At 37.2% G+C, this 27,525-nt stretch overlaps 1 protein-coding gene and 11 non-coding genes across 12 annotated transcripts in view; 2 read left to right on the top strand and 10 right to left on the bottom strand.

Moving 5' to 3' along the window:
• Positions 1-454: 454 nt before the first annotated feature.
• On the bottom strand, positions 455-657 carry LOC135083564 (small nucleolar RNA U3). Its single transcript, XR_010259666.1, has one exon. It is a non-coding gene; the product is annotated as a small nucleolar RNA U3 (small nucleolar RNA).
• Positions 658-912: 255 nt separating this feature from the next.
• On the top strand, positions 913-1,031 carry LOC135083543 (5S ribosomal RNA). The gene has a single exon (XR_010259647.1). It is a non-coding gene; the product is annotated as a 5S ribosomal RNA (ribosomal RNA).
• Positions 1,032-1,843: 812 nt separating this feature from the next.
• On the top strand, positions 1,844-1,962 carry LOC135083554 (5S ribosomal RNA). Its single transcript, XR_010259657.1, has one exon. It is a non-coding gene; the product is annotated as a 5S ribosomal RNA (ribosomal RNA).
• Positions 1,963-3,112: 1,150 nt separating this feature from the next.
• On the bottom strand, positions 3,113-3,305 carry LOC135083555 (U2 spliceosomal RNA). The gene has a single exon (XR_010259658.1). It is a non-coding gene; the product is annotated as a U2 spliceosomal RNA (small nuclear RNA).
• A 490-nt stretch (positions 3,306-3,795) lies between these two features.
• LOC135083544 (5S ribosomal RNA) lies at positions 3,796-3,914 on the bottom strand. Its single transcript, XR_010259648.1, has one exon. It is a non-coding gene; the product is annotated as a 5S ribosomal RNA (ribosomal RNA).
• A 650-nt stretch (positions 3,915-4,564) lies between these two features.
• Positions 4,565-4,767, bottom strand: LOC135083563 (small nucleolar RNA U3). Its single transcript, XR_010259665.1, has one exon. It is a non-coding gene; the product is annotated as a small nucleolar RNA U3 (small nucleolar RNA).
• Positions 4,768-5,391: 624 nt separating this feature from the next.
• Trnas-cga (transfer RNA serine (anticodon CGA)) lies at positions 5,392-5,473 on the bottom strand. Its single transcript has one exon. It is a non-coding gene; the product is annotated as a tRNA-Ser (tRNA).
• A 2,817-nt stretch (positions 5,474-8,290) lies between these two features.
• Trnac-gca (transfer RNA cysteine (anticodon GCA)) lies at positions 8,291-8,362 on the bottom strand. Its single transcript has one exon. It is a non-coding gene; the product is annotated as a tRNA-Cys (tRNA).
• A 1,262-nt stretch (positions 8,363-9,624) lies between these two features.
• On the bottom strand, positions 9,625-9,698 carry Trnan-guu (transfer RNA asparagine (anticodon GUU)). Its single transcript has one exon. It is a non-coding gene; the product is annotated as a tRNA-Asn (tRNA).
• Positions 9,699-13,464: 3,766 nt separating this feature from the next.
• On the bottom strand, positions 13,465-13,536 carry Trnae-uuc (transfer RNA glutamic acid (anticodon UUC)). The gene has a single exon. It is a non-coding gene; the product is annotated as a tRNA-Glu (tRNA).
• A 936-nt stretch (positions 13,537-14,472) lies between these two features.
• On the bottom strand, positions 14,473-14,586 carry Trnal-caa (transfer RNA leucine (anticodon CAA)). Its single transcript has 2 exons — positions 14,549-14,586; positions 14,473-14,517 (listed from the first exon to the last, which is right to left on the bottom strand). It is a non-coding gene; the product is annotated as a tRNA-Leu (tRNA).
• A 5,615-nt stretch (positions 14,587-20,201) lies between these two features.
• LOC135083349 (mucin-2-like) overlaps positions 20,202-27,525 on the bottom strand; it is a 60,557-nt gene continuing 53,233 nt past the window's right edge. The window contains exons 2-3 of the mRNA XM_063978083.1: positions 22,112-26,557; positions 20,202-21,902 (exon numbers count right to left, since the gene is read on the bottom strand). Of these exons, the coding sequence (XP_063834153.1) occupies positions 21,000-21,902; positions 22,112-26,557 (5,349 nt within the window). The 3' untranslated portion in view covers positions 20,202-20,999. The remainder of the gene's footprint in view (positions 21,903-22,111; positions 26,558-27,525) is intronic.

Raw genomic sequence — 27,525 nt, 5'->3', positions numbered from 1 at the left:
GACTTTATTGAACTAGAATAGCGGCTCAACTCAATAAAAAAATAGTTCTTCGTTTGAAACACAAATTAGTACAGTATAGGAGAGGAATAAATTTCAAACAGTTTGTAAAGTATCAGTATCGGCGCGCCGACAGCTGGTCGTCGGCGGCGGCGGCGTGAAAAAATTCGCGGCGGCGGCGGCGCGCCGGCGTGGCGCCCACCTCTACTACGTACTAGGTGGAATAGGTATTTGGATCGAGTATTAATAAATACTTGGAATAGGTGCACCTAGTACCTAGTATAACCCATCTCTACCAGGAACCACATCTTGACTGCCAATAAAAAACCCAACCAGTGAATGAAGGTGAATGTCCCGGGCACTCCCGGGGAAAAATTAAACATGCAGATTGTGATGGAAGTTTCTTTGGATCAATAAGTTAACGAAGTTATCATGGGTTTAAAAGGGTTCAAAAATAACCACTCAGACAGCGACAACGCCCCACCCCCTCCGCCGAAGCGGAGGGCGAACGATCATCGAGGGCTGGCAGTGGACACTGCCGCCCGCCTCACGCTCAGGGCGCCGCGCCACGTCTCATCAACGTGGTTAAGGGTGGTTTCACATAGTGTGAAGGTCTAGCGAAGAGCTTACTATAGAAATGATCCTATGAAGTAAGGTCTTGTCCGTCGGTCGCCGCGGCCGCGGTGTCTTTGCGGGAAAAAAAATCTGGACACCGCGGGCTAAGAAACCACTCCTCAGAGCGGAGCGACACCTAGCGACAAGCCTGTTTAACATCGCCGCCTCAAGGTTGGGCAGTCGGCTGTAACAAGCAGACTTCTGTTATCAAGTAATTTATGAGGGCGAGCACAGATGTAAAGGTATATAAAAAAATTTGTTTCTTAATCGAAATAGATGATTGTATTCTGCTACTTCGTCGCCAACGTCCATACCACGTTGAATACACCGGTTCTCGTCCGATCACCGAAGTTAAGCAACGTCGGGCGCGGTCAGTACTTGGATGGGTGACCGCCTGGGAACACCGCGTGATGTTGGCTTTTTGCTATTTCATCATTTTGGTTTCCTAGGCCTACGATAGTCTCCATCAGTTTCAATATTATATTTTAGAATTACATTTTGTTTTTTACATTAGCCATATCCTAGAAGAGTTCGCATTTTGCGAAATTCACATTTTAAGAAGTGCTCCTTTTGGGACATTTTCCAATTGTGAAATTTACATACTGAGTCGAGTGTTCATCCTGCGAAGTGCGCATTCTGCGTCAAGGCCAGCCAATCATCCGACTTTTCTTTAATTTTTGGATGAACAAGTATCAGTAATTCAAGTGTATTTTTTTCGCGACTAAGAAATCAGTCCTCAGCGCACAGCGACACCTAGCGGCAAGCTTGTTTAACATGGCCGCCTCAGGGTCGGGCAGTCGGCTGTAACAAGCAGACAACTTCTGTTCTCAAGTAATTAACTCGGGCGGGCATAGATGTCAGCTTTTGCAAATTTTGATGCTTGAATAGTTTATTAAGATTATTATTTTGAGAAAACTCAAAGGAGATCTAACTAAACATGTGTCGGTAACAATACCCCATGTTTTAGTTGTTTCATTCACTTTCGTAGGTCACTTCCGTTCTCAGATATTTCTCAATTCTCATACTATTCAATAAATAATGTACTTTTTAATTTTATTGAAACAGTGTCTTGAATTTCTTGTTTGGTGGTAGACAACACACACAGTGTCTGTCATTGATTAGTGAGAACTTCACAAGGTAAGTTCATAAAAAATGCAATGTGTATAAAAAAAAAAGTCTAATGAATAGTTGTTTTTAATCGAAATTGATGATTTTATTCAGCTCCCTCGTCGCCAACGTCCATACCACGTTGAAAACACCGGTTCTCGTCCGATCACCGAAGTTAAGCAACGTCGGGCGCGGTCAGTACTTGGATGGGTGACCGCCTGGGAACACCGCGTGATGTTGGCTTTTTGCTATCATCATTTTGTTTTACTATGCCTTCGATAGTCTCAAACTCTCGAGTTTCTATATTTTATTTTAGAATTACACTTTTTTTTACATTAGCCATATCCTGGAAAGGTTCGCATTTTGCGAAATTCACATTTCAAGAAATGATCAGAAGTGCTTTTGGAACATTTTACAACTGCGAAAATATTTTGAGGTACTCAACTCATTCTGTCTGCGTCATCATCCGGTTTTCCTTTCATTTTAAGATTAGTTTTTGCCCGCGGCTTCACCCGCGTGAAATTTAGTTTGTCAAGTCAATATTGTCTTAAAATTAGTAGGACCATAGCATGTACGAGTATCAGTTACTATCAGTGGTATCGAAGGCAGTTCCCTTCAGGTTCGGAATGTCCAATTCCCAAAATGTCCAACGGTTTCAAAACGTCCAATTCCCGGAATGTCCAATTCCCAAAATGTCCAATTCTCAAAATGTCCAATTCCCGAAATGTCCAATTCCTGGAATGTCCAGTTCCCGAAACGTCCAATTCCCAAAATGTCCAATCCACTATTATGATGGGTTTGTTAAATAAGTCCTCATAGGCTTTCTTAAAAATATTTAATAAATAACCATACTTAAATTTAAATAATCATTTATTTATTTACAAATTATTCTTTCCTTTTTAGGTCAATAAAAAAAATATAAATAACTATACATACTTGTACGAGTATAAAGTGCAGTAGCTTCAAATTTTTTCTACGTACTTTTTGCAAATAATACAATTTTTCTATGTTTATATGCCGATTTTGCAAAAACTAAACGCATTCGTACAGAAATATATTAATTACTAATTTTTAAGAAAGGCTATGAGGACTTATTTAATAAACCCATCATAATAGTACATTGGACATTTTGGGAATTGGACGTTTCGGGAACTGGACATTTCAGGAATTGGACATTTCGGGAATTGGACATTTCGGGAAATGGACATTTTGGGAATTGGACATTCTGGGAATTGGACATTTTGAAACCGTTGGACATTTTGGGAATTGGACATTCTGAACCTGAAGGCACAGTTCAAGTTAATAATATACGCATTAACTGCGTCAGAGTCGGCACGCAAGTCATAAGATTCAGGAATAACTCATTGTTCCAGAATTAGGAAGGTTTACAAGTATTATGTGGGCCGATCCCGGCGGCACTGCAATGCCGGGCCGACCCGTGAGAGGAGTGGAGCGAGCCCCGAACATCCTCTCAAAGGACAAAAATCAGTTTAATATACTGGTCCCTCAGTGAGGGAACTTTCAGATATTAAGCTGAAAAGAACAGATACTACACTTTGATCTTAGCCAAAAGGCCGAGAAGCGATGCCGACACTGACCGACCCGCAGAAGGTCTTTTTAGGAAAAAAAATCTGGACACCGCGGTACAGGATTTGGCCTCTAGATGCACAGTGACATCTCGGGGTTGATAATTGTACCAATGCTGTTGAGCACCGAGCACGCGGTGGTGGGTTGCTTTTCAATGGAGCTCTATCGCCCTCTGTCGCCATTGGCGGGTACTATATTTGTACTCTAGTTCCCCGCTGATAGGGCCGATTCGTTCCACATTGGGACGACTGAGTGTTATTTTCGTCTCCGATATTTTAATTTATACTTGACTCTGGCTAATGTGCAAACCGCACCCCATTAAACAAACAAAATAAAGTTATCTATATGTGTATGAAATTCGACTGCGAAATAACAGAATCCATCGGTATTTAACATGCTTTTGCAAAGAATTAATAAAAGTAACAGCATTTACCGCGGAAACTGCATATTAAAGCTAATTTTTAACAAATACCTACAGCCGCAGCAAAAAGCCAACATCACGCGGTGTTCCCAGGCGGTCACCCATCCAAGTACTGAACGCGCCCGACGTTGCTTAACTTCGGTGATCGGACGAGAACCGGTGTTTTCAACGTGGTATGGACGTTGGCGACAAAACAATTGAATAAAATCACAGCATTTTTTAAGAACTACCTCCTGGGGTGCTGAGAAGTTCTTAGGCACTCGCCTAATGGCGCAGTTACACCACAGCGTTTCAGCTCATTAGTTACACAATGCGGGAAATTGATCGGACAGAAGCGCGTGCACGCACACCGAAGTATGGGCACCACACCCACGATGAAACTAACTGAAGTGCGTGTGTACACTATGTTTTATGTCTCGATCAATTCCCGCAGTGTGACTACGCCCATAAAAACGAATAACTTATCAAACATGAAATTTACAAGGACATGCCGCGTTATTCGATGACTAATGTGTGTGACTGTAAATGATATTTATTCCTTATGTTGATTGAAACGGCAGCAACTTTAACTAATCATTGGTCGAAAACAATTGAATGGACTAATATTGGCCGTTAGACGAGATCGTATTTCGCAACATGGAGATATGGGAGTGGGACTATCACTAATCACTATTCCCCACCACTGCAACTCCTATGTAGCCAGGAACCACCATTAAAAAACCCAACCAGTGTAAGTGAATGTCCCGGGGTAAAGTACCATGCAGATTGTGATGGAGGAGAATGATTTGGGACATGAAGTTAACGGGGATGTCGTTGGTTTAAAAGGGTTCAAAAATAACCACTCAGACAGCGACAACGCCCCACCCCCTCCGCCGAAGCGGAGGGCGAACGATCATCGAGGGCTGGCAGTGGACACTGCCGCCCGCCTCACGCTCAGGGCGCCGCGCCACGTCTCATCAACGTGGTTAAGGGTGGTTTCACATAGTGTGAAGGTCTAGCGAAGAGCTTACTATAGAAATGATCCTATGAAGTAAGGTCTTGTCCGTCGGTCGCCGCGGCCGCGGTGTCTTTGCGGGAAAAAAAAATTGGACACCGCGGGCTAAGAAACCACTCCTCAGAGCGGAGCGACACCTAGCGGTAGGCTTTATCAATACTACCTCTTCCTAAGAACGAGCTGTAACAAGCAGACAACTTCTTCGGCAATTAGTTGACCCGAATGAGCACAGATGTCATGCCTGTTGTATTATTAGATTTATTGTGATTGGGTATCATAAATTAAATAATCAATAAATAAATCGATTAGCAAAATATCTCATTTTGGTGTTTCAAAATATTGGTCAGTCAAATTGGCGGCTTATTCCACTATTCCCCATTGACAATCCCCGTCAACGGGGATTAGTGAACTTTTTGTTCACCATTCCCCATTAACGCCAATTGGAGCATATAATGTTAAATATAAAATCCTATAATAGCGGTATAAATAGTGGAATAAGCCAAATTGACTAGTTGGTTCGCAGTTTATGGTCAGCAAACTTTTCTAATCTGTTTGGAAATAAATGATACTGAACTGCTCTATTTTGGTCAGTTGATTAAAATTAAATATTGAAGCTTTTATATCACGTAAAATCGTGGTTTTATTTTATAAAAATAGGGCAAAAATATTTCGCAGCCGGTAGGATTCGAACCTACGCTCCCAGAGGGAATCTGATTTCGAGTCAGACGCCTTAACCACTCGGCCACGACTGCTATATGACAGAAGGTCGAAATTGCAAAAGAAATCACCAAGTCATTTTTTAAATCATCCAATATCATTACTTCGTTAAAAAAACCTTTTTTCTGATAATATGTTACAATTTTATTGTTTTTTTAAGATATTTTTTCTCGCACATGTCGTTATCATCTGTATTATTGCAGATGCTTTTTTAAATTCTTTATACTGATTTTTAGTTTTTTTTAATCAGGACGGTACAGGCACGGCAATCGATATCAAATAAAACGTTGAAAAGTTAAAATGTTTTAATAAAATTATGAACATGTAAATGGAATGTAGTGTCCGACCGAAATTTCGGTTTCGGTTTCGGTTTCGGCCAGTTTCGGCCAAAAAATCAAGTTTCGGTCCGAGTTTCGGTTTCGGCCAAAAACGGCCGAACCTTTCGGCCGCGCCGAAACTTACAACGTCGTACCTTAGGGTAGTTAAATTTTCAAACAGAACCTCTGTAACTGTGCTGAAATTTCATTGTGATAAATCTTTGAAAGTAGAAACCTGTAATTATAGGTCGGCGAGATGTTAATTTTAGAATAAAATGGGCTTACTATAGGTCTACCAGAATCTCATGGCAAACAAAAATATTGGAAAAGTGTGTTTTTCATATTATGGCAATTGTCTATGGTTTAATTGTCACCTGTCAATGAAAATTATGAAATCTGTCAGCCGCTGCAAAAAATTTGTAATCTCTTCTTGACTATTTCTTATTTTTGTGAAAAAGTCGAAAAAGCTCAAGCAGGTCATATTGTTTTCAATGTGAATTGTAAAATAAGGCATAATTCAAAGTCAATCTTTGATTCTAAAGCGCGTCGTCGAGTTGACAATAAGTTGGACTGAAATGTTTTGATACATTTAGTTTATTACCCAACTGCGTTAGAAGGAGGGTTATGTTTTTTATTATTTATTCTTACTTAATAGCTGCTTTATCGGGGTTTTCAGGTATATCTCACTAATTAGTGCAGAGGAAAATGTTATGACCATGTAAAGAAAAATGAAAAAGATTTCATCAAGCAAGATTGAATAATGGAGAAGTTTTTAAATAAACTTGAAATAAATATAAGTAAAACTAATAATAATTGTGAAAGAATCATGAAAATATCTCTACAAATGAATAAGTTACAGGGCCCTAAAGTTGCGCATACAAACAGTACAATACAAATAGTACAAACAGTAAATCACCCCTAATCCGGTGCTGTTGACAGATCCATTTTTTTTAAATCTAGCAGTTTTTAATTTTTCAGCTAGGGTCACTCAAGATTCTTTCTTAGTAACATTTGGTAACCTTTTTAAATATCCCAGACCTGGCCATATACAAAAAGAACGGCACCGCCTGTTTCAGTTCCACGCGAAAATATGTAGGTAATTTAAATAATTAATTTCCCAGACATATCTTGATCGATTTAAAAAAAAATTCACCGTCTTTTTAGTTTTAGTATATATTTTAATCCCATTCAGAGAAATATAGTGTTTTTAACATCAGGAAACTTCTCCATTGAAATGCTGGAAGAGCAATTTATTTACAATACCTCTTTATCTTGATCATCTATTGAAGAACAAGAAATGCAATTGGAGTTCTTAGAATCGTTTTCTAGTTTTGAATGAAGTGATAAGTTAAAAGTATGATTCATAATAAAATTAGTTACCTACTTAAAGTAATATACGATTTATTTATTTTTCAAGACATTTTTCTATGTTAAAAACCCTATGTATAACAACATTCTTCATACACATTCCTACCTAAAATGTATACTCGTACTTCATGTTCATTAATATTAAAGTCATAAAAGTAAAAAATTAAACAATATCAAGATCGTACTTTATTCCAATTTCCCCAGTATTGCTCTCAACAAAGTTTATTTTCCCTATTTGCCATGAGATTCTGGTACACATAACATTTTTTCGACTTTTTAAGGACTTTTTTTTATTCTATAAAAGGTTCGGTTTCGGTTTCGGTTTCGGCCGAAATTACAATGAAACCGAACCTTCGGTTTCGGTTTCGGTTTCGGCAAAATAACATGTTTCGGTCGGTCACTAATGGAATGTAAATATTCCATCATGAAGGCTAACGCAAAACTGTTTTAAGTTTAGTTCTTCGCACACAAATGTAAGATGGCGCTATAACTAGATATCACATTACGTTGTGTAAATGTGCCTAATAACTTATATTTATTATTTTATTAATTACTATTTTAATTCTAAGTTAAATAGAAAAAATGTCAATGCAGAGGACACCAGAATGACAGATTTATTTTTTAAAACACACATTGCAGTGCTTAGAGAATTTCCTCTATGTGGCAGTGGGTAAACCACATAAGACCACAGGGGTTAAATCAGTTACAGAGATGTATGAAACGATTAACCCATTTTTCCAGACAATGTAAGATTAGTTTTGTTTTTCTGCAGATACAAAGAAAGAATAAGACTAAGCAATTTTTTAACGGAGTGATTTGTTTATTAAAATTGAAATGTTTTGCCAGCATAATTTAAATTTCGTTGAAAAATTGCACCCATTACTTACTTACGTACGACAAAAGATTTACAGTTGAAAGATTATGCCATATTTTCTTTTCTTTCTTTTATTTAACTTTATTTATTCAATTATAATTAGGTAATTTATATTTACATAAACTTAAAATTACTTAAAAACTAAAATTTAAAAACTTTTATAAGCATTGCGGTAATAAAGAACAAAGACTTCATAAAAGAAGATAATCATTAGTAAAAAAAGCAACATAGACCCCTTCAAAACAAAATATAAAACGAAAATTAGTAAAATTAAACAAAAACGATCGCCCGGCAGGGGACACCCGGGTTTGAACCGGGGACCTCTCGATCTGCAGTCGAATGCTCTACCACTGAGCTATATCCCCGCTGATGAAACTGACGAAAATAACTTTCACTTAACGTCTACGCTTTGCTAGAATCTTGCGATAAAAGTTGAATGTATTAGAAACCGTAATACGAGAGCTTTAAGGCTGAATATCATACATACACATATAAGCTGTAATGCCTCTGTGACAATCGTGGTGGGAACGAGAGTGGGAACTGGGAATAGTCAGTCAACTATGAAAAATATTGGCCGTTAAAAAAATACTACATACAGAATGGTGTTTAATTGATCCATTTCTCATTTTTAGGGTTCCGTAGTCCTGACAAGGAACCCTTATAGTTTCGATATTGCTGTCTGTCTGTCTGTCCGAGGTTTTGCTTGGAAATTATTTGATTTTTAATGACGAATATGACGATTTCAGCCCTAAGATGTTTTTCTTCTCAGCCACTTATTATTGACTATTGTCTTGACTGAAAGCAGTGGAGGGCCAATGTTATACCTAAAAAACTTTTTAAGACCCTCTATCAATGACTTTTATCTACTATATAAAAATAAGTCGGGTTTTCCTCCCTGACGCTATAACTCCAGAACGCACGAACCGATTTCCACGGTTTTGCATTCGTTGGAAAGGTCTCGGGCTCCGTGAGGTAAGTAAAGAAAATTCAGGAAAAATTTAAAGGGGATAAAACGGGATCCACGCGTACGAAGTCGCGGGCGGCCGCTAGTTACTTTATACAAACTTACAAACAGCACATTCAGGTAAACAATGTTTCTTTTTAGTTTTAACACATTATTAAACATACAGTAAGGAAAATGTAAAAAATCATTAGGTTTTTAGGCGAAGTAAGGTAATCTAATTTAATTAAACCATACCAGCAATTTAAGTTCTAAGAAACAGATACGGAGTTCCATCTTCAAGGAATAGTGGAATAGATTAGTTAGAATCTATACTAATATTATAAAATGCGAAAGTAACTCTGTCTGTCTGTCTGTCTCTCTTTCACGTCTAAACCACTGAACCGATTTTGATGAAATTTTGCATAGAGATAGTTTGAGTCCCGGGAAAGGACATAGGATAGTTTTATCCTGGTTTTTGAAACAGGGACGCGCGCGATAAAGTTTTTCTGTGACAGACAAAATTCCGGGCGAGCCGCGGGCGGAAAGCTAGTTCTAAATTAGAGCTCATTGTAAACGTACTAAGCCGACTCACTATAAATAAACAAGGAAGGCAAACAAATAACTAGAAGTAGAACAACAAACTAAAAAAATAATTATTATTATGAAGAAAAACGCAAAAAAAAGCGCCCCCGGGTGGGCTCGAACCACCAACCTTTCGGTTAACAGCCGAACGCGCTAGCCGATTGCGCCACGGAGGCGATGATGGTCACCGCGAAAATATGAGTTACTAACAATGACCGCATCTTCGCATGTGACGTCAGTCTTTTTAACCGACTTCAACAAAAGGAGGATGTTCTCAATTCGTTGAATGGAATATAGCCCCAAGGATGACAACAATGGGCTTTCAATATGCATGGGCTCAAAAAATAATGGCTGCCTAGTGCCTACGGAAAGGGTCATTTTCAAAATAAAAGAGCCTGACAAACAAAGGTATGTAGGATTTACCACACTGGATGCTATACGTTCTGCGGTCAGGTCAAAGTGAACGCAATCCGTTCTTGTTATCAGTGGGTTAACTACAATAGTCCTTTTCTTTGGGTTAGTCCCAACGGCCCCGGTGGATCTGCCCCGTCAACGGGGCGGATGGGAAAAAGTGTTTCAACGACCCCGGTAGTCATAGTCTTAGCGTTCAACGGGGTGGATGGAACACATCAAGTGTCAACCACCCCGGTATATCGTTTAACGGGGCGGATGGATCAAATCAAGTTTCAACCACCCCGGTATATCACTAAACGTGAAAGATGACACAGATCTAAAAGGTTCCACCTCGGTATTGCATACCGAAAATAAAACCTGTTAATAAAATAAAAAAATATGTAAATAATAATCAGTTTTATTTATCAGTCAATGTTTAAAAAATCTACAGCATAAAAGTAAGTTTAAATGTCACACAATAAATTATAATGATCATAAACATATAGATTACGTTTAGAATCACAGATGCGCACTTGCATTAATCAGTCAATAGTCTAATGTGATAAAAAGTCACTCTAAAATTGTTACAAAATATTATTATTTTACAATCACAGATAAGTAACTACGTATCTGTGATTGTAAAATAACAACAATAATCAACAACTGATTAATGTAACTACATTAATCAGTTGTTGATTAACAATAAAAGTAAGTTTAACTGTCACAAAATATTATGGTCATAAACTTAAAGATTTCTTTTAGAATCACAGATGCACAATTGCATTAATCAGTCAATATTAATAGCACTTTAATAGTCTAATGTGATAAAAAGTAACTCTAAAACTCCTCACTAACAAATAATTACCTACAAGGAAATCTAAAATTGTTACAAAATATGATTATTATTTAAGAATCACAGATACGTAGTTACACTAATCAGGTGTTAATTAACAATAGTACTTAAACTACTACTTAAATAAATCATTAATAAGACTCCTGTAAACGATTACACTGCTGAGATGCTGACAGATTTTCTACTTGTTTTGAAATCACTTCATAATAGGAGGCGTCGCTGAGCAGGTGTTCAACAACTCTATGATATTCGGTTGCTTTTTGTAATTGTTTTATTAAGCTTTTTGTGCCACGCCTCAAGCATATAAGTATTCCGGTGTCTCTCTCCGAATACGCACCAGATTGGAATAAACTCGTCTCGTAACCACTGACTGAGCATACATTTGCAGAAAAGATATAGCAACCGAATATCATATAGTTGTTAAACACACTGATCAGCTACGCCTCCTATTATGAAGTGATTTCAAAACATATAGAAAATCTGTCAGCATCTCAGCAGTGTAATGGTTTACAGGAGTATAGAAAAAACAAAGGAATTTTTGAATGTCCAAATGACAGTAGGACAGTTTCTAAAAAGTTTACGATAGTTGTTAAATGATTAACCAATGAAGACCGATTAAAGTACGAATATTAGATTATAGAAGTAATTATCGTATTTTTTACAATTACATTTTGTGTCAATTTTACAAATTATTATTTTGTTGTTAATGATTTATTTAATAAGATAATAGTTTAAGCACTAGTGTTAATCAACAACTGATTAATGTAAGTAACTACGTCTCTGTGATTCTAAAGTAATTTCTTTCTTAATATTCTGTAATAATTTAAGTTTTTTTTTGTTGTTATTATTTGTTAGTAATAGTAGTTTAAGAGTTACTTTAATTACATTAAAGTGTTTATTGACTGATTAATGTTATTGCGCATCTGTGATTCTAAAACTAATAATCATAATTTGTTACCGTAATATTTTATGTCAATTTTAGAATACTTTTTTTCGTTATAATTTATTAAAGTAGTAGTTTAAGTACTATATTATTGTTAATCAACACCTGATTTATGTAACTACGTATCTGTGATTTTTTTTATGTGATTCTTAAATATTAATTATATTTTGTAACAATTTTAGATTTTTTGTTATTATTTGTTAGTGAGGAGTTTTAGAGTTACTTTTTATCACATTGGACTATTAAAGTGCTATTAATATTGACTGATTAATGCAATTACGCATCTGTGATTCTAAAAGTAATCTTTAAGTTTATGACCATAATATTTTGTGACAGTTAAACTTACTTTTGTTGTTAATCAACAACTGATTAATGTAACTACGTATCTGTGATTGTAAAATAATATTATTTTGTAACAATCTTAGAGTGACTTTTTATCACATTAGACTATTGACTGATTAATGCAAGTGCGCATCTGTGATTCTAAACGTAATCTATATGTTTATGATCATTATAATTTATTGTGTGACATTTAAACTTACTTTTATGCTGTAGATTTTTTAAACAGTGACTGATAAATAAAACTGATTATTATTTACATATTTTTTTATTTTATTAACAGGTTTTTATTTTCGGTATGCAATACCGAGGTGGAACCTTTTAAATCTGTGTCATCTTTCACGTTTAGTGATATACCGGGGTGGTTGAAGCTTGATTTAATCCATCCGCCCCGTTAAACGATATACCGGGGTGGTTGACACTTGATGTGTTCCATCCACCCCGTTGAACGCTAAGACTATGACTACCGGGGTCGTTGAAACACTTTTTCCCATCCGCCCCGTTGACGGGGCAGATCCACCGGGGCCGTTGGGACTAACCCTTTTCTTTCACCGTTCGGCTAAAGCCACAGAATAAATAATAGTGCTAAAGCACGCTAAAGGGCTAAGAAATAAAGGGTTCCAATACGAACTTTCATTTTATAGAACGCGCTAAATGCGACTTGGGATTCTTTTGAATAAGGTGATTGATATGAATTAGCTCCTTTTTCTTTGTCTTCAAATGTGTAGATAATTTATTGACGGAGCATGAATTTTTAAAATCAGTACAATACTTTCATAATAACAAAAGTTTCGATCAGTACGGCTAGCACAAAAACTTTCGAGTTCGAATCGTTTGCATATTCGAATCGCCATAAAAAGATTTAGTATGAAAACTACAACAGCGCTACTTGTGAACGTGTCGTAAAGTGAACTTAGGTATCTTAGTAGGTATGAGAAATGGTTGCACGAAACTTATTTTGAGAATCAAAATTGTCACTTTATCGTTTTAATTCGAAGGTTGAGTATCGAATTTTGTCGAATACGCAAACGATTCGAAGACGAAAGTTGTTCATGCTAGAGAGGTACAGTACAGAGCGTTTGCCAAGGGTGCGATGACTAATTTTGTCCCTTTAGTCAAACCTGTGGTCAAATACTTGCCTTGTTATGCATAAAAAAAATCTATCATGTCATTGGGTGGGGGTCTGTATAACCAACTTTTGTCAAGCACACTCCGCTCTGAAGTCAAAACCCACCTATATCAGAGATTTCGAGACAAAGCAGATTTTTTTTTAAGGCATTCGTATGGAGTTTGACCTTAAGAAAAAAACATTTTCGTGGCTTTCTAGACTTATTTAGGTACAAGAAGGACATTAGAGATCTAGTTCACAAGCGATAAATAAACAAACTCCATAAAAAAGATGCAAAAAAGAATTTTCCCGTACCGGGAATCGAACCCGAGCCTCCTGGGTGAAAGCCAGGTATCCTAGCCACTAGACCATACGGGAGTTAAGTATCAGGGCGAAATGCGGTTTCATATACCGCTGACGAACACACTGTTAGAAACCAAATTGTTGTCAAGCAATTTTTAAACTAATGTTTGTGAACTTAAAGTAGTTTTTCAAACGGACAGTGATGAGTTAGGGAAAGCTGTTCATAAAGGCGTCATTAGTGGTCGATGGTGAGTGACGTCATCGTTTATAAAGTGCCCAATTTAGCAAATAAATTAATAAGTAATAGCTTTTTGGATATACTAGTAAGTTTTCAATATGGAATTTTAGTATATTACAAGAAAAATATCCTAATTTTAGGCAAAAACAATTTGCTAAATAACCACAGAAGATAATTTCAAGTGATTAAAAATTTATGTAATTTAACTTTAAGATGCGACTCCCAAGTTAATTTCATTTATTGTTACTACTGCGTACTTACAAAAAATGTAATTATAATAAATTTTAATTTACAGATTTCATTTCACATATTTTAATGATAAAATAATATTGATTTTTATAATCAATTTGATAGTCATGCAGTTTATATTAAATGAATAAATTGTTTGTTGTGTGATGAAATCTCTAGATAAAAGTGCTAATAATAAATTAAAAAAGATCAAAGAAACTGAGCTCATATTTTTCTTCGATTCTTGTAACGTTTACATGTTGATTTATCATCTAATACTATGTATCTGTTTACACATTTAATTTCAGCTAATATACTTCATTATATTCTGGATCAATGACATTCAATAATATTCAATTTATTATTATTGTTCTAGGTCTACTCCACAGATGTTTTTTTTTTAATAATTTTTATTTCATGTATTGTGTTCATTATTTACACTAAACTATTTTTTCTATTAAAAAATTGTTAAAAAAACTTATTTTTTATGTAATGCATACCCTTCAGATACTTCATGACAAGTAAAAAAAATAAACAAAAAGATTTGTCAGAAGTGGGATTCGAACCCACGCCCTCAGAGAGGACCAGAACAGCTCGGACCCACTTGGTGGGCAAGGTAACCTTGAGTCTGGCGCCTTAGACCGCTCGGCCATCCTGACATATGAGAGGGATGGCGAAATTGGCAATCACATTTTGGTGCACAGTGTAATACGAATTTGGCAATGAAATATCGTGATTTAATGTAAAAACTCGTGTGACGTAATAATCAAAACAAAATACATTTTATCATAACGAAATAAACCCTTTTTTTATCATTTTATGTGATTGATAAAAAAATACAATACTTACAGGTTTTTCAAATTACATTAGTAAAATCATAAAAGACCTAATTTATATTTTATTGCTTACTTTCTACTCAAGATAAGCTTCAATATTATACATAAAAAATCATGAAATGTTTGTTTTGGTAAACAGTGCCATCTATTCTATCGCAATGGAACTTAAAAGCAGGTAAGTAATAAGTTACACCATACATCTTAGTTCCTCACGTATTATGTAGGTGTCGCTACACGAACAAAATGCATGAACCAACCATGTACTTGTGTTTAAAAAACAAATAATTTTCTTCATTTTCTAAAAGAAAATATGGAAAAATAATTTTAACTTCTGAAAACTTACCTCACCTTGTTGAAGCCACTTCAGAGCCTATAATCATAGGTAACACGATTTATAATGCACTTGTAACACAACACAAACACCTATAAAATTCATTATCTTTATTTACTAGGATAACTAACACATGAAATATTGTAATAAATAAATAGTTCTGCTACACAAATAAACACTGCACTAACTTTTTATTGTAGTATAAAGTGAAAATATTGACGATTCTTTGTCGATCGGTTGCTTGCTATTAAAACAAGTCAATTTAGTTATTAAATACTTTATTTCACGTTTTACTAAGAACACTTGCGATTCATTATTAATATATTACATTTTTGTATCGCGAAATATTTACTTTGCAAAGAGTAAACAAAAACTTCTGCGTTCAAAGGCGGAGAAAAAAAACTGGCCAAATTGGTGTTGCCATGTGTGGGGAAAAATTTACGAACGATTCGTTCGTGACTCGTGAATATTTGGATGTATGTAACTTTATTTATAACACTATGCCGCAATTAATGTGAAATACTTACCTTCTTGAGACTTCATCATTATCATCATCACATCATTTCAGCCATAGGACGTCCACTGCTGAACATAGGCCTCCCCCAATGCTTTCCATGTTGATCGATTGGTATTGGTAGCGGCCTGCATTCAGCTCTTCCCTGCTACCTTTATGCTGTCATTGGTCCACCTTTCCAGAACTTGAGACTTGTTAGGAAAAAAGACCCTTATCTTCTGGGCTCTGACATTTGTTATGGTATTTTAATTATTATTTTACTGATCTTTAAAACTATAATTTTTTAAATAATTTATGGGCAAATTAAATAAGAGTATGTAGGTACGTTTGTTTAATAACTTATGCATTTTATTTTACAGGGAACAGGGAAGGATCGAAAGGGTACATAATTATTTTACTTCCGATTCACAGGTCTGTGTTGCTATATCTAAAAAAAATCTACCAAACAAAATCAATGAGATCAGTGAATGACTGTGAAACGGAGTTAGAAGAACGCATAAAACGCATTTGCCTCTCCCAAAGATTTATTGAATACTTTGCGAGACAAGACACATTGCGAGAGGGCGACTTGACTCACTGTCCAATTCATGCTGATAGAATTATCCTAAGGAACCACCTAAATAATTAAATCTACTGATTTTTGTGGGTTTCAACAGTTAAAATAAAAAATACCAATATTTTTTTCGACTTTATTCACAATCTTGACATTAAAAATATATGAAATTAATACATTAACTGTGTGGGATCAATTGAGTTCAAATTGTTACATTTTTCAAGTTTTCCTGTCTTAAATTAATTAAACAATCAATACAGGCAGCACCGAACCTTCAAAATTTCATACTTTCTACGACTTAGTACCTACATTACAAACATCTCCAACTCATTAGCTCCTATCCCATCCAAGTCTTTTCAATGACCATAGGGGCATATATTATGTATAGCCTGCCAAAATACTTCAAGACCCTCTAGGGTTGCCAGGTGTTTGGCTTTTTATTTAAAGTCGAGCCACTGAATAATATGAAGCACACGCATCAGGATGTTGGGCAACTGATGATGATAGTACTCACTCGTGAGCTATAACACTAATTGCACCCCCTTCCCCCAGTGACATGTCCGGCTTTTAGGGTAAAACGTCCGGCCAAATGAAGCACAGAGTTGGCTTTTGTTTTTGGACCTGGTAACCCTAGACCCTCCAATACCATAGGAGCCCTTTCTTTGGCAGCAAATATTTTTCAGCCATCATACTTATTCTTCTCCATTTCTGTCCGATTCTTGGACCATGCTAACTTCCCTGGAGAATCCAGGATCCTCTTACTCTGCCGGCTTTCCATAGGGCTTAGCGGAGTGTAATCTTTGCAAAACTCTATCATGAAGCTTTGCTGTATGAACAGTGAATGGTCAAAAAACTGCAATCTCATTTTATACAAATAGAAATGCTTTTACATAAATTAATTTTAATTTTGGAACAAAAAGTTAAGAAGGGCAGCCCTTATTTCTGAAGGTTGAAGTTGATAAATCTTTGCACCTTTTTTGCTATTAACACCATACAATGCATTGTGAGACTTCTTTCATATCATAGCTCACTTGTTTTTAATCTGAGTTAATACTTTAACATTAACTGAAAAAATATTACTACCCAGCACATTTTTGTTGAATGTTTTGATTACATTTAGACAAATGCATATTAAATTTTGTAATCAAATTCAATACAAACCAAATCATAATTAAGTTTGATTTTACAAATACATTGTTAAAGTAATGGTTTACACATTATTTGTTGTTTTAAACAATGTTTCATGATGACCAATCAATAACATCAATACATTCACTTACTTACACAATAACCTTCACTTGTTTTTACTGGTATGAGTACTTTTGTTATTTTACGATTAAAAAATTTAAATAAAGCATACAATTTCGCTTCAGTATTTTAACAATTGCAATGCAAATTACAAACTGCTTGGTTTGTTTCTTTTTGTGTTAATAGCATACTAAAATAATTGCTGTGCTTGAGAAATATGACTGCCATTTGTAAAAGTTGAAAGGTTTATAATATGATAACTTCCGACGAAGCATAAAAATGTAATAATTAACCATTCAGCGTTGTAAATACCAATTCAGTCTAGTACTTGGCAGTCGTCGTCATCGACAAAGCCGCCGTTCAACGCATTGTTCATGATATCGTTTTTGTATTTCTTCAGCTCGTTATTGATGAAGCTTCTGCGTTCTTCTTTCTTCCGCTGCTCCGTTATCTTCTCAGGCGGCGGTCGCTCCACGAGACCCTTCGTGAACGTGTAAATCACAGTAGTAGAATCCCCCTCAATGAATGCAAGGTTTATAGAAGGCCCGGTCTCAACCGTACACAAGTTCTCTTGGATTTTATTAATGAATTCCAAGTTTATGTCGTCGTACGTAGGAATTGGAACGTAAATGTTAATTTTCTCGTTCTTACTCGGTCTGGCGACTATGTAGAGCGTGTCTATGTCTTTATTGTAACAGTATTCGGTGTCGTACATGAGTTTTTCGTCGACCAAATGGATGTAGAGATGGTAAGCCAAGTTGATCTTGATGTCCGATTTACAGCCCAGCGCTTTCATGTCGTCCTTGATTTTGGTTTCAATGTCCAAGATGTGCATTTTGGATAGTGTTTTTGACTCGAATCAAACCCAAACAACACGGCACACACGGCGGAATTTAACCTCAAAATTGTTATGTCACTTTTGTGTTGACATTTCACAACACATTTTGACAGCGGGCGCCAACGCGGCGCATTCCGTTTCAAGCTAAAGTCGTAAGTAAATAAATTAATTTTTGATTGTGAAAATAATGGCGAAATACTCGTATTATAGCCCGACCAGGAACATAAAAACCCTCGCCATGTTGCGGAAAACTAATGGTACTAATTTCTTTTAATGGCAACAGTAACTGAAAACTTCATTGACATGTCACCTTGCATGTCAGTCTATTGCTGTCAAAGTGTAAACAAACTTTATTTTAAATGTGCGCAATTGATTTTGTGAATTAAATTGCTATAATCTTTTTATAGTCGTGAAAGAAAAGTGGTTCACAATGTGTTAAAGTATTTGTCGAAGAGAAATACTAAGGGTTCGGACAATATTTTCATTGAATAATGTTTCCGACAAAGGTTGTCAAATTGACTGACATGTTTATCGCATAGTACAGTCCACTACGATAATAAGCTGTGGTTTGTTTCAAATACCCATTTTTTTAAAAATGTCACTTTCTAAGTGTTGAATTTTATGGAATTGGGAAAGAAGTACCGAGTTTGAAGCGTTTATGAGCAAACATTGCAGTTGAATATTTAAGTTCTGAATTTGATTATTGTTAGGGTCCTAACTAATATTAGTAAGAAATAAAATAGTGGACTGTATTAAAATAGGTTGCTGTAATTCTCGCCAGCCTAATTACAATCAATTATGAGAGTACGCGGTATTTGTGCGACGACGGTGGTGTCCCAAAGGCGAGTGTGTGACCCGAGCGCAGCCGATGATGACGCTGTCGGCCCGAGGTGACGTTAGTCATCGTACGCCGCCCGCACGTCTCCTCCCGCGCGTTGTTGGGTTCCCAACATTATTGATGAATAATAAAATAAATCCTACTAGCTAGATTGATGGTTTCATTTAATTTATTTAAACCAGGTTATCTATAATATAATATTTTTTCGTTAATTTATGAAAATATCAAATTAGCCCGTAATCCTGAATCCTGATACATAAAGTTAGCCTATTAATTTAACACAAGTACGACTGTACTCAGTGTTGCACTATCAAATGCAATTGACGCGCCTCTATGCCAGGGTTTTTATGTTCCTGGTCAGGCTATATTTATGTTTATGTATGCCTGGGTAAAACAATAATTAACAATAACAGAACAACTTCTTATACGTCTATGCTTAGTAGGTACATAATATTTACTTTTTTGAATCGAATATACAGGATGGAATTTTGAAATGCCACTTAGAGGGAAAGTACTCTTAATACGTAGATAGAAGATTTTACTCAAAGAAAACATTCCTTTATTTTTGAAAAGAAATAGAACTGCATTCAAATATTTCCAAAAATGTTCTTGCGACACCCGGGAATCGAACCAACTAAAATTTGTTAAAAATTACACCCTGTATTTTTATTGCATCGATCGTTAGAGTTAAGTAAAAGGATGAAATCTTTCTAACCAACTTGATAAATCAAATGAAAGGAAAACCATGAAATCTTAAATTATTTCTAAAAAATTGTATAATGTTGGTGAATATTCGAAAAATCGGAAATCTGTAAATGCAGTTCTCTTTCTTTTCAAAAATAAAGGAACGTTTTGAGTATCTAGTATCTAATACAGTTTTAAGAGTACTTTCCTTCCAGGTGGCATTACAAAATTCCACCCTGTACTTAAACCGGGAATCAAACCTGCGAAATCACAATCTATTGTGAATCAGGCAATTATTGCATTTATTTCTATAATGCAGTGTTTGCCTCGAACTTAGCCTTCTTTTTCTTCTTTTCGTGTCGACAATAAACCTTGATGGATCTACTTGTACTTAGGGACGTTAAAAATTACTGGAAAAATAATAAAACGTAGTTATTTTTTACATTTTTTTATTTAAAATTACAATTTTAGACATTAAGGCAATAAAAATATATTAGACAAGCGAAGATTATCGTATTTGTTTTATTTTTATTACATTTAGCTTTGGGTGGGGTAAAATAATAAGTACATAATCTACACAAAATGCCCTCCATGTCTTGAAATTAATTACGTAAATAGAGAAATAAATAAGAATTAATAATATTTGAAGTATAAAAATAGAAAAAATATTCTTATACTACGAGTGGTTATAAAAATAATTATTCTCAGTCGAAATATTATTTTACAAAAAGTAAAAAAACCTATCAATGTGCATTTTATCACTCTTAAAACTAAAGGTACTATGCAGAATAACGTAAAATAATATATTACACCGTAAAAACTTTTAGCAGTGGCCACTTTCTAAAAGTTTATATTTTGTTAGCTATAAAACATTTATTATTCGTAAAAAGGTGGAATCGAGTAAAGAGTGTCACTATTTACAAGATTTCACCGCGAAAACTAATTTATCAATAAATATAAGTCTACAATGTTATAATGAATAAGCTAATTCCAGTTGCAAGCGAAGCGATGCGGTACTACGTATTTTTACAACTAGCAATACCAAATACATTGAAGTTGCAACATTTTCTCACAAAGAGATACGCGAAAATATCACATAAATCCGCTTGCATAGGATTTTTTTGACTCTAATATTTTAAGATTTAGATTGTCCACTTATTCACTACAACGAAAGTTTTTTCACTACTTTGAACACAGGTCTTTAGCACCATTTGTTAACTTTAATTCTTCTTATAAAAGATCCTTGTTAGTTTTGATGCATTTGCCTCTAAAGCATATTTCTGTTTCGTGTGATATCTCTGTCGACATTGATGTACTAACAACGTTTGCTGGATTCATGAAGCTTGACTCTGAGGAAGTCTCGAAGCTCACAACCGGATTAGTTTCTGTCGGTTCTACAGTATCAATTTTCCTTATATCAGTAAATTCAGTAACTGTTTCCGTATTATCATCTGTCACTGTGAATTCTTCTGGAATGTACGTGCTGTCTGTAGTGGTTGCCTTTGATTTAGGTTGTTCTGTATTTATGTCAACCTCAGTTGCTACTGTAGTAGCAGTGGGGTCAGGCGTTGTTTCATTCTTCACTTTTTTGTTATCAGTTACTCCGAAAAGGTAGTCCATAAAGCTGAATCCATCAGCGCGGTCGAGAAGCGATAAAACGTTTTCGCTGGAAGTAGGCTCTGTCGGTGTGCTGTAATACATGCTATCCATTAGTGTTGGATCAGGAGATCCTGTGCCCAAATCCATATCACCAGGACTTGGTGTTTTCTCAGTAGTTCTGATTTCTTCAGTTTTATCATAAGTTTCTTCCGTTACAGGTTTCTTTTCAGGCGCATGTTTGTCAATTTTGGGGATGTCAATCGTTGGGAGGACATCTTCAGGAAAATCGTCTTCGGAATCGAAGAAGTCTTTAATGAATTGGAAGCTTGGTTTGTAAGTGGTCACGGAGAATCGGGGTTTATCGTATTTACTGGTTTTGTCGTGAGTGAGTTTAGATGGTGGAACGGCTTCTCCGAGGCGGTTGACGGTGTTGGTGTAATACTGGGATTCGGCGGTTTCGATGGACTCCGTGACGGGGCGCACCTTGACTTTCTTCCAGTAGCCACGACGACGGCTTTTGTTTTCGGTCTGGTCCTGTAAGTAAACAATAGACAAATTACTACAAATTCACAGATATTTCAGTTACCTACATCATAATAGTTATTTAATGGAATAGTTCACTCAAATATTCTGATATGTGAATTTAACTAATGATGCAGTGCTACTAACAATCAACATAACTTTTCAATTTAACAATGACAAAAAATGTAAAAATTATGTGCTTATTTAAATCAATCAATTACCTTACTCGAGTAATCAGAATCCTCTTCAGTATTGACCGTTGTTGTGGCTTCTGGTTCATCCGTTTTTGGTTTCTGTGTGACTTCTTCCCCAGAGGATATTATCCTTTCAGGAGGAATCTCACCAATTTCACCGCCCTTGTGCTTCATAACGTTGCTTGTGTACTCATCCTCATCTTGCTCCTCTAGGCTTTTCATCACTTCTTCTAACATAGTCTCGAAAGTAGACATCGAGTCTGCCGAATCGCTTTTGGTTGTTTTGCTTTGTTCTACATAAGCTTCTAGGGTAGGAGGAATATCAGGTAGCTTCTTATTGCCTCTGTTATTTGTAGCTGGTGTAACAGAGATGAGGATATCGTCGTAGTCATTTCTAGCCGTTATTATATCTTGATCGCTCTCGTCTTTGTCAGACTTTTCTTCAGTTGGTGTGATTTTGGTGTCATCTGCGATATCATTTGGGTTGTAAGGTTTGAACGAATCTGATGAGATTTTCGGTGACCACTGCTCAGATTCAGGAGCAACGTACTTGGGTCTATTGATTGAGTAGTTCGATTCTTGGTCTTCGGACTCCTCAGCTTCAGGTTCAGTTTTCTTGTTGAATCGTTCTGAAAGTCTGGGTCTGGTGTGATACCTGTTGTATGCAATGTTTCTTGTGGTCGTCGGAGCGGCATCAGTTTGAACTTCAGGTTTTTCTGTAGGTTTTTCAGTTGGTCTTCGGCCTCTGAATCTGTTTTTGACTTCGTAAGTCTTTTTCGTGCTCGACGATTCAGTGGAAGTCGTAGTGTAAACTGGTCGTCGCCTACGGAAATGTCCACGTTTTGTGTTTGAGTCTGCAGAGCTAGCAGTAGTTACGGCTGGCTCTGTGGTTGGTTCGGGCCTGTAAACGGGATGCTTATAATCCTGAACTTCTGGGCGTGAATGGACTTGTTTTGTTTTTAAATCAGCTTCTATTTCTTCAATTCGCATGGTCGTTCTTCTCCTATCAAAAGCGGGGCGGTACGTTACAGCCTGAACTGGCTTTCTACGTTCAGGTTTGTTCCTTGTGCTTTCGGTGGAAGAAGCTTGGTGGTACTGTCTAATAACTCCAGGACGTACCCTTACTCTGTTGTATGACGGTGTAGTTTGAACGACATTCTCTACGGTTTCAGTTTCATGATTCACTTCATGACTGTTGACTTTAGTAATTTCAATATCTTCTGACGATTGCGCATCCTCCTGTTTTGTAGAATGTTCATTACTACCAGGGTAACTTGGTTGACTTTCTTCAGTGACTGAACTGACTGGTTCAGTAGCGTACGAAATTATTTCTGGCCGCTGTGCAGCAGTAGTTTGTCTGGACGATTTGTCCTCTTGTTTTTCAAAAGAATCTTCATAAGAGGAAATAGCCTGAATTGGGGCAGAGCTGCTCCTGGTTTGATAAACGTATTCCTCGTTATTTGTACTTTCAGTTTGTGACTCCGCACCAGAAGTATACACCGGAGAATTTTCCTTGGATCCATTATCGATGTAACTGTGTTCATGTGTGTAAGCATTTTCAGCATCATATGTTTCGGTTCCACTGTCAAAGTTTTTGTTAGATGTCTCTTTTGGAGATGGTTCGGTAATGGCTTCGATGTCGACAGTGCTCATTCTTTCCATCAGGGTAACGGGGTAGTTTTGGTGTAGAACATCTCTCTGGTAAGCCAGATCTTCCTTCTGATTTCCATAATTTCCCTTGTTCTTCTTGTTGTAGAAGTCTTCGCTTTCTGAAGGCTTAAACTGAACTTTACCTCTGGTCCTTGTCCTGGTAGATTTTGTGGTGCTTTCGCCAGATTCTGCTGGTTTTCTCGTGGCTCTTTCTGTTGTGATCTTATTAGGTTCATATCTATTTCTTGGTGGCAATGGACGTCTTTCTCTTAATGGTCTACGTGTGACTGGAGACCGAGTTGGAGTTTCAGTAGAGTCAGTTCGTGGAGTGGTGGTGTACTTAGGGCGACCTCTTGTTCGCAAAGGAGTTCTTCTTGTCGTGGTGGTCGTCGTGGTACTTGTCGATGATTGGAAACTCGCTGATTGCGCTTGTTGACCTTCTTGGCTAGTTTCATATTGCTCATAAACTGGTTTCGGTGATTCCACTTCTGATGGAGGTCCAGTTATTTTATTTATGATGGTCTCAGTCAAGTTCTCGTAAGCTGGGGGATTGTACCCGACAGTTTCTTGGGAAGTGTATTGGTAATTCTGGTTAATCTCAGGTTGAACCGGCTCAGCGGCTGGTTGATTAACATTCTGGTTGTTTTCAGATGAAACTTCAGGCTTGCTCGGGTAGTCATTGGTGTTGTAAACGGGGTATCTGTAGTTCGGTGCTTCAGCTTCGTGATGAATTTCTGGTGAATAGTTTTGTACGTAATTCGGCGACGATTGTTGGTAGTACGTCTGCTTCTCAGTGACAACTTCTTCCTGTTTTGGAGGCTGGCTAGATGGAGGTGACGCTGGAGTAGGAGATGTTTTCTGGCCTTGATTATATCCTGGAGTTACGAAAGGCTCATCATAGTAGCTGTGGTAGTCCAAAGGAGTGCTGAAGTGGAACGCTTGGTTGATAGAGTAGGGATTGTGAGTTTCTAATAGCTGACTGGAATACGTTGAAGGTTGTTTAGTTGTCGTAGTACTGACAGTCGTTCTGGGCGTAGTTGACGTGGTTTCTGGTTGTACTTTCTTATTGTTTCCAATGTTGTAATCTCTTACGGGCTCTTGGTTTATATCAGATGGGAAATTAATGTACTGTGGGTTGTACTGGTCATCCAAATTAGATAGGAAGTATGAGCCAGTCTTAGGTGGGGCTGCATTAGTTTGCTCTTTCTGTGGCGGGATGGCTGTGACTGCTTGTGGTTCAAAAGAGTAGTAATGCGGACGTTGGTTAGCTGGAACTGGTGGGTTAGTATTCGGCGCAGCTGTACTGTAGTAAGTGAAGCTCGGTTTCTGAGTCACCTGTTTATGTTGCTGGGGTGCCACAGTATATGAGTTGGGAATAACACTTGCAGCGGGTGGACTGGCATCTTTGATCTGGGAGTTAATGACAACAGAACCCACATGAGGCGATGGGAATGGTATTTTTGCAAATCCTTGAGGTGTGTTATAGCTCAAAGGTGCTACAAAGAATGGGAGCTGACGAAGTTTCTTGTCCGTGTTTTCAATGTTCGACAAATACGGCAGTTCGAATCTCACATAGTTCTCTGGAGGAGTCAAAGTGGAGGGTCCGATGAATACTTTGGGTGCGTTCAAAGGATTAACAGTATCCAGAACAGCGATGGTGTCGGCATGTTTCAAAGAAGTCAGGACATCTCCTACTTTGATTTGATTTCCCTTACGAGCATCTTGAGTCAAAAAGATGGCCAGCGGTGGCTGATGAGGTTTCAGCTTCTTCGGCTTTGGAGTTGTTGCTGCGACCGTTGGGAATGGGGAAGCATTCGTCGAATATTTAACTTGGTCGTCTCTTTGAGCATCAAAGTTTGAGTAGTACTCTTGACTAGTACTGTATGTGTCTACTGGTTTCACTAGAGGCTTAGGCGCTTCGTTTGCGAATGGTTGTTTGAGTGGATTAGGCTTTGGCAGACTTTGAGAATACAAGTCAGTGTTCATTAATTGAGATGAAGTAATAGGGCTTCTGAAGTTAAACTGTCCTCTGTTCAGAGACTCTAAAGGAACGTAGAGTAGTTGCACTTCTTCCCTCTCCACTTTTTGCTTGGGAGGTATCGTTTCTATTTTAGGGGCCTTGTCGAAGCTTTCATACTTGAGTTTCTGTAACGACTGTACTTTCTTTTTATTGAATGTGTAGTCGTTGGTAAGATTTTCAACTCTGTAACCGTCAACAAACTTTGGTGCTTCGGGCTTCAGCTTGGGCAGTCCTTGGTTGATGAATGGTTTTGCCTGATTGGACGGAATTTTCGGGAAGCTTTCGAATTTGATAGGGTTTTGCAGCACAGATGGTAGTTGTTGTCGAGGCTTGACCGGCGGAGCAGCGGGGACATTGTCGAATGTGAACTGAGGGGCAACGAATCCTTGGTTCAGAGGGAAGTTTGGCTGAGACAGTCCAAACCTGATGCTCTGCCCGAATCCTTGTTCTGTCAGATAGTTCTGCGGCGCAGACGGCACTGATTGCAAATACAGCTGTCTATTCGCTGGTGAATTAAAATAATTCCTCGGCGGGAGTTCCTGGCCGAATCCCGTAGGTCTGGTGAATCCAGAGAATGGTTCAGTCAGTATCCTTGGTTCCGCGACGGCTTGTCTTTTGATTGGGGGTAGAGGTTGTGGGCTGGGCGGTTCTCTTTCGACGGGGCCGGGTAGTGGGACCCAGTCGCTGATGTCTGCGGTATAGGAGCTGATCTGGCGGGACCATCTTGATTGGTCCTTCTGTGTGGTAGTCGCGGCTAGGAGAGCAACCACGCAGGCCAGTCGATGCACGGCGTGGAGAGCCATCTGGAAAGATGAATAGACTGTGTTAATAACTACTGTAGTATTTCAAAGCGATGGATCGGATGTTGTATATTCCTAACTATAATCTATCAGTGTGAAACGTGAACTGCTTTCACTTTCATTTATTTAGCATTAATAGTTCTAACAATGGATTGGGAATCTCATTCAATCTTATTATAGAAACAAACATTTCTTTTATTATTCAACAAATTCACATATTAATTATATCATCGCAAGCCAGTTAATAAAGTGATGAAGATTTAGATGCTGCTGCATTAAGATAATAACTCGTCTTTTCATCAAAATATTTCCTAGATGTCCAAAGAATGTTATCATCGAATCTGGCACACAAATTATGTGACTCCTCACACAATGTAACCATGAGAAAAAACTATCTGAAGAACCCATCAGATGCAGCTCGCATATTTCACATACATTGCGCAATTTTGTTATGTATGTTTGTCTACAAAGTCTACTGATATAACAGCTGTTCCTATTTACATACAATTGCTAATTATGCTTTTTGTTGTGAGAATAACTGGGCCATTTTAGGCGCCTATGGACAGGTGGTTAGCAAATGTTTTGTGATGGATATTGAAGGAGAGAAAGTGGTCAAATACTCAGCGAGAGATTATGCTGGGGGAAACCTGAAGTTTCTAATACGGCCAAGCGTAAGTCTGAAGTTAGCAGACCTCTATTCTGGGGTGTCCGATTGGGTTAATTTTTTTGCTCTAATAATCCCGGAGTCTGCTTTCCAATAAGGTGTAAGGGATAAAAGGGAATAAAGAACGCGGAATAGGACTTTTCTGTTAGTGTTCCAATGTCTTCGGTTCCTCTCATCCAGCTTCTGCTAGCGAGTACCTCTCTTAAGTTTACACAGTACCTAGCTGGAGACCTAACACTATGCTTGGGAGTTGTGATCTCCACGCAAGAACTCGTTTCTCGGTATTTTGAGAAAGGGTCATTTTAAG

The sequence above is a fragment of the Ostrinia nubilalis genome, chromosome 23 (genome assembly GCF_963855985.1).
Source record: "Ostrinia nubilalis chromosome 23, ilOstNubi1.1, whole genome shotgun sequence".
NCBI lineage: Eukaryota > Metazoa > Arthropoda > Insecta > Lepidoptera > Crambidae > Ostrinia > Ostrinia nubilalis.
This window is presented reverse-complemented; position numbering and strand designations above follow the sequence as displayed.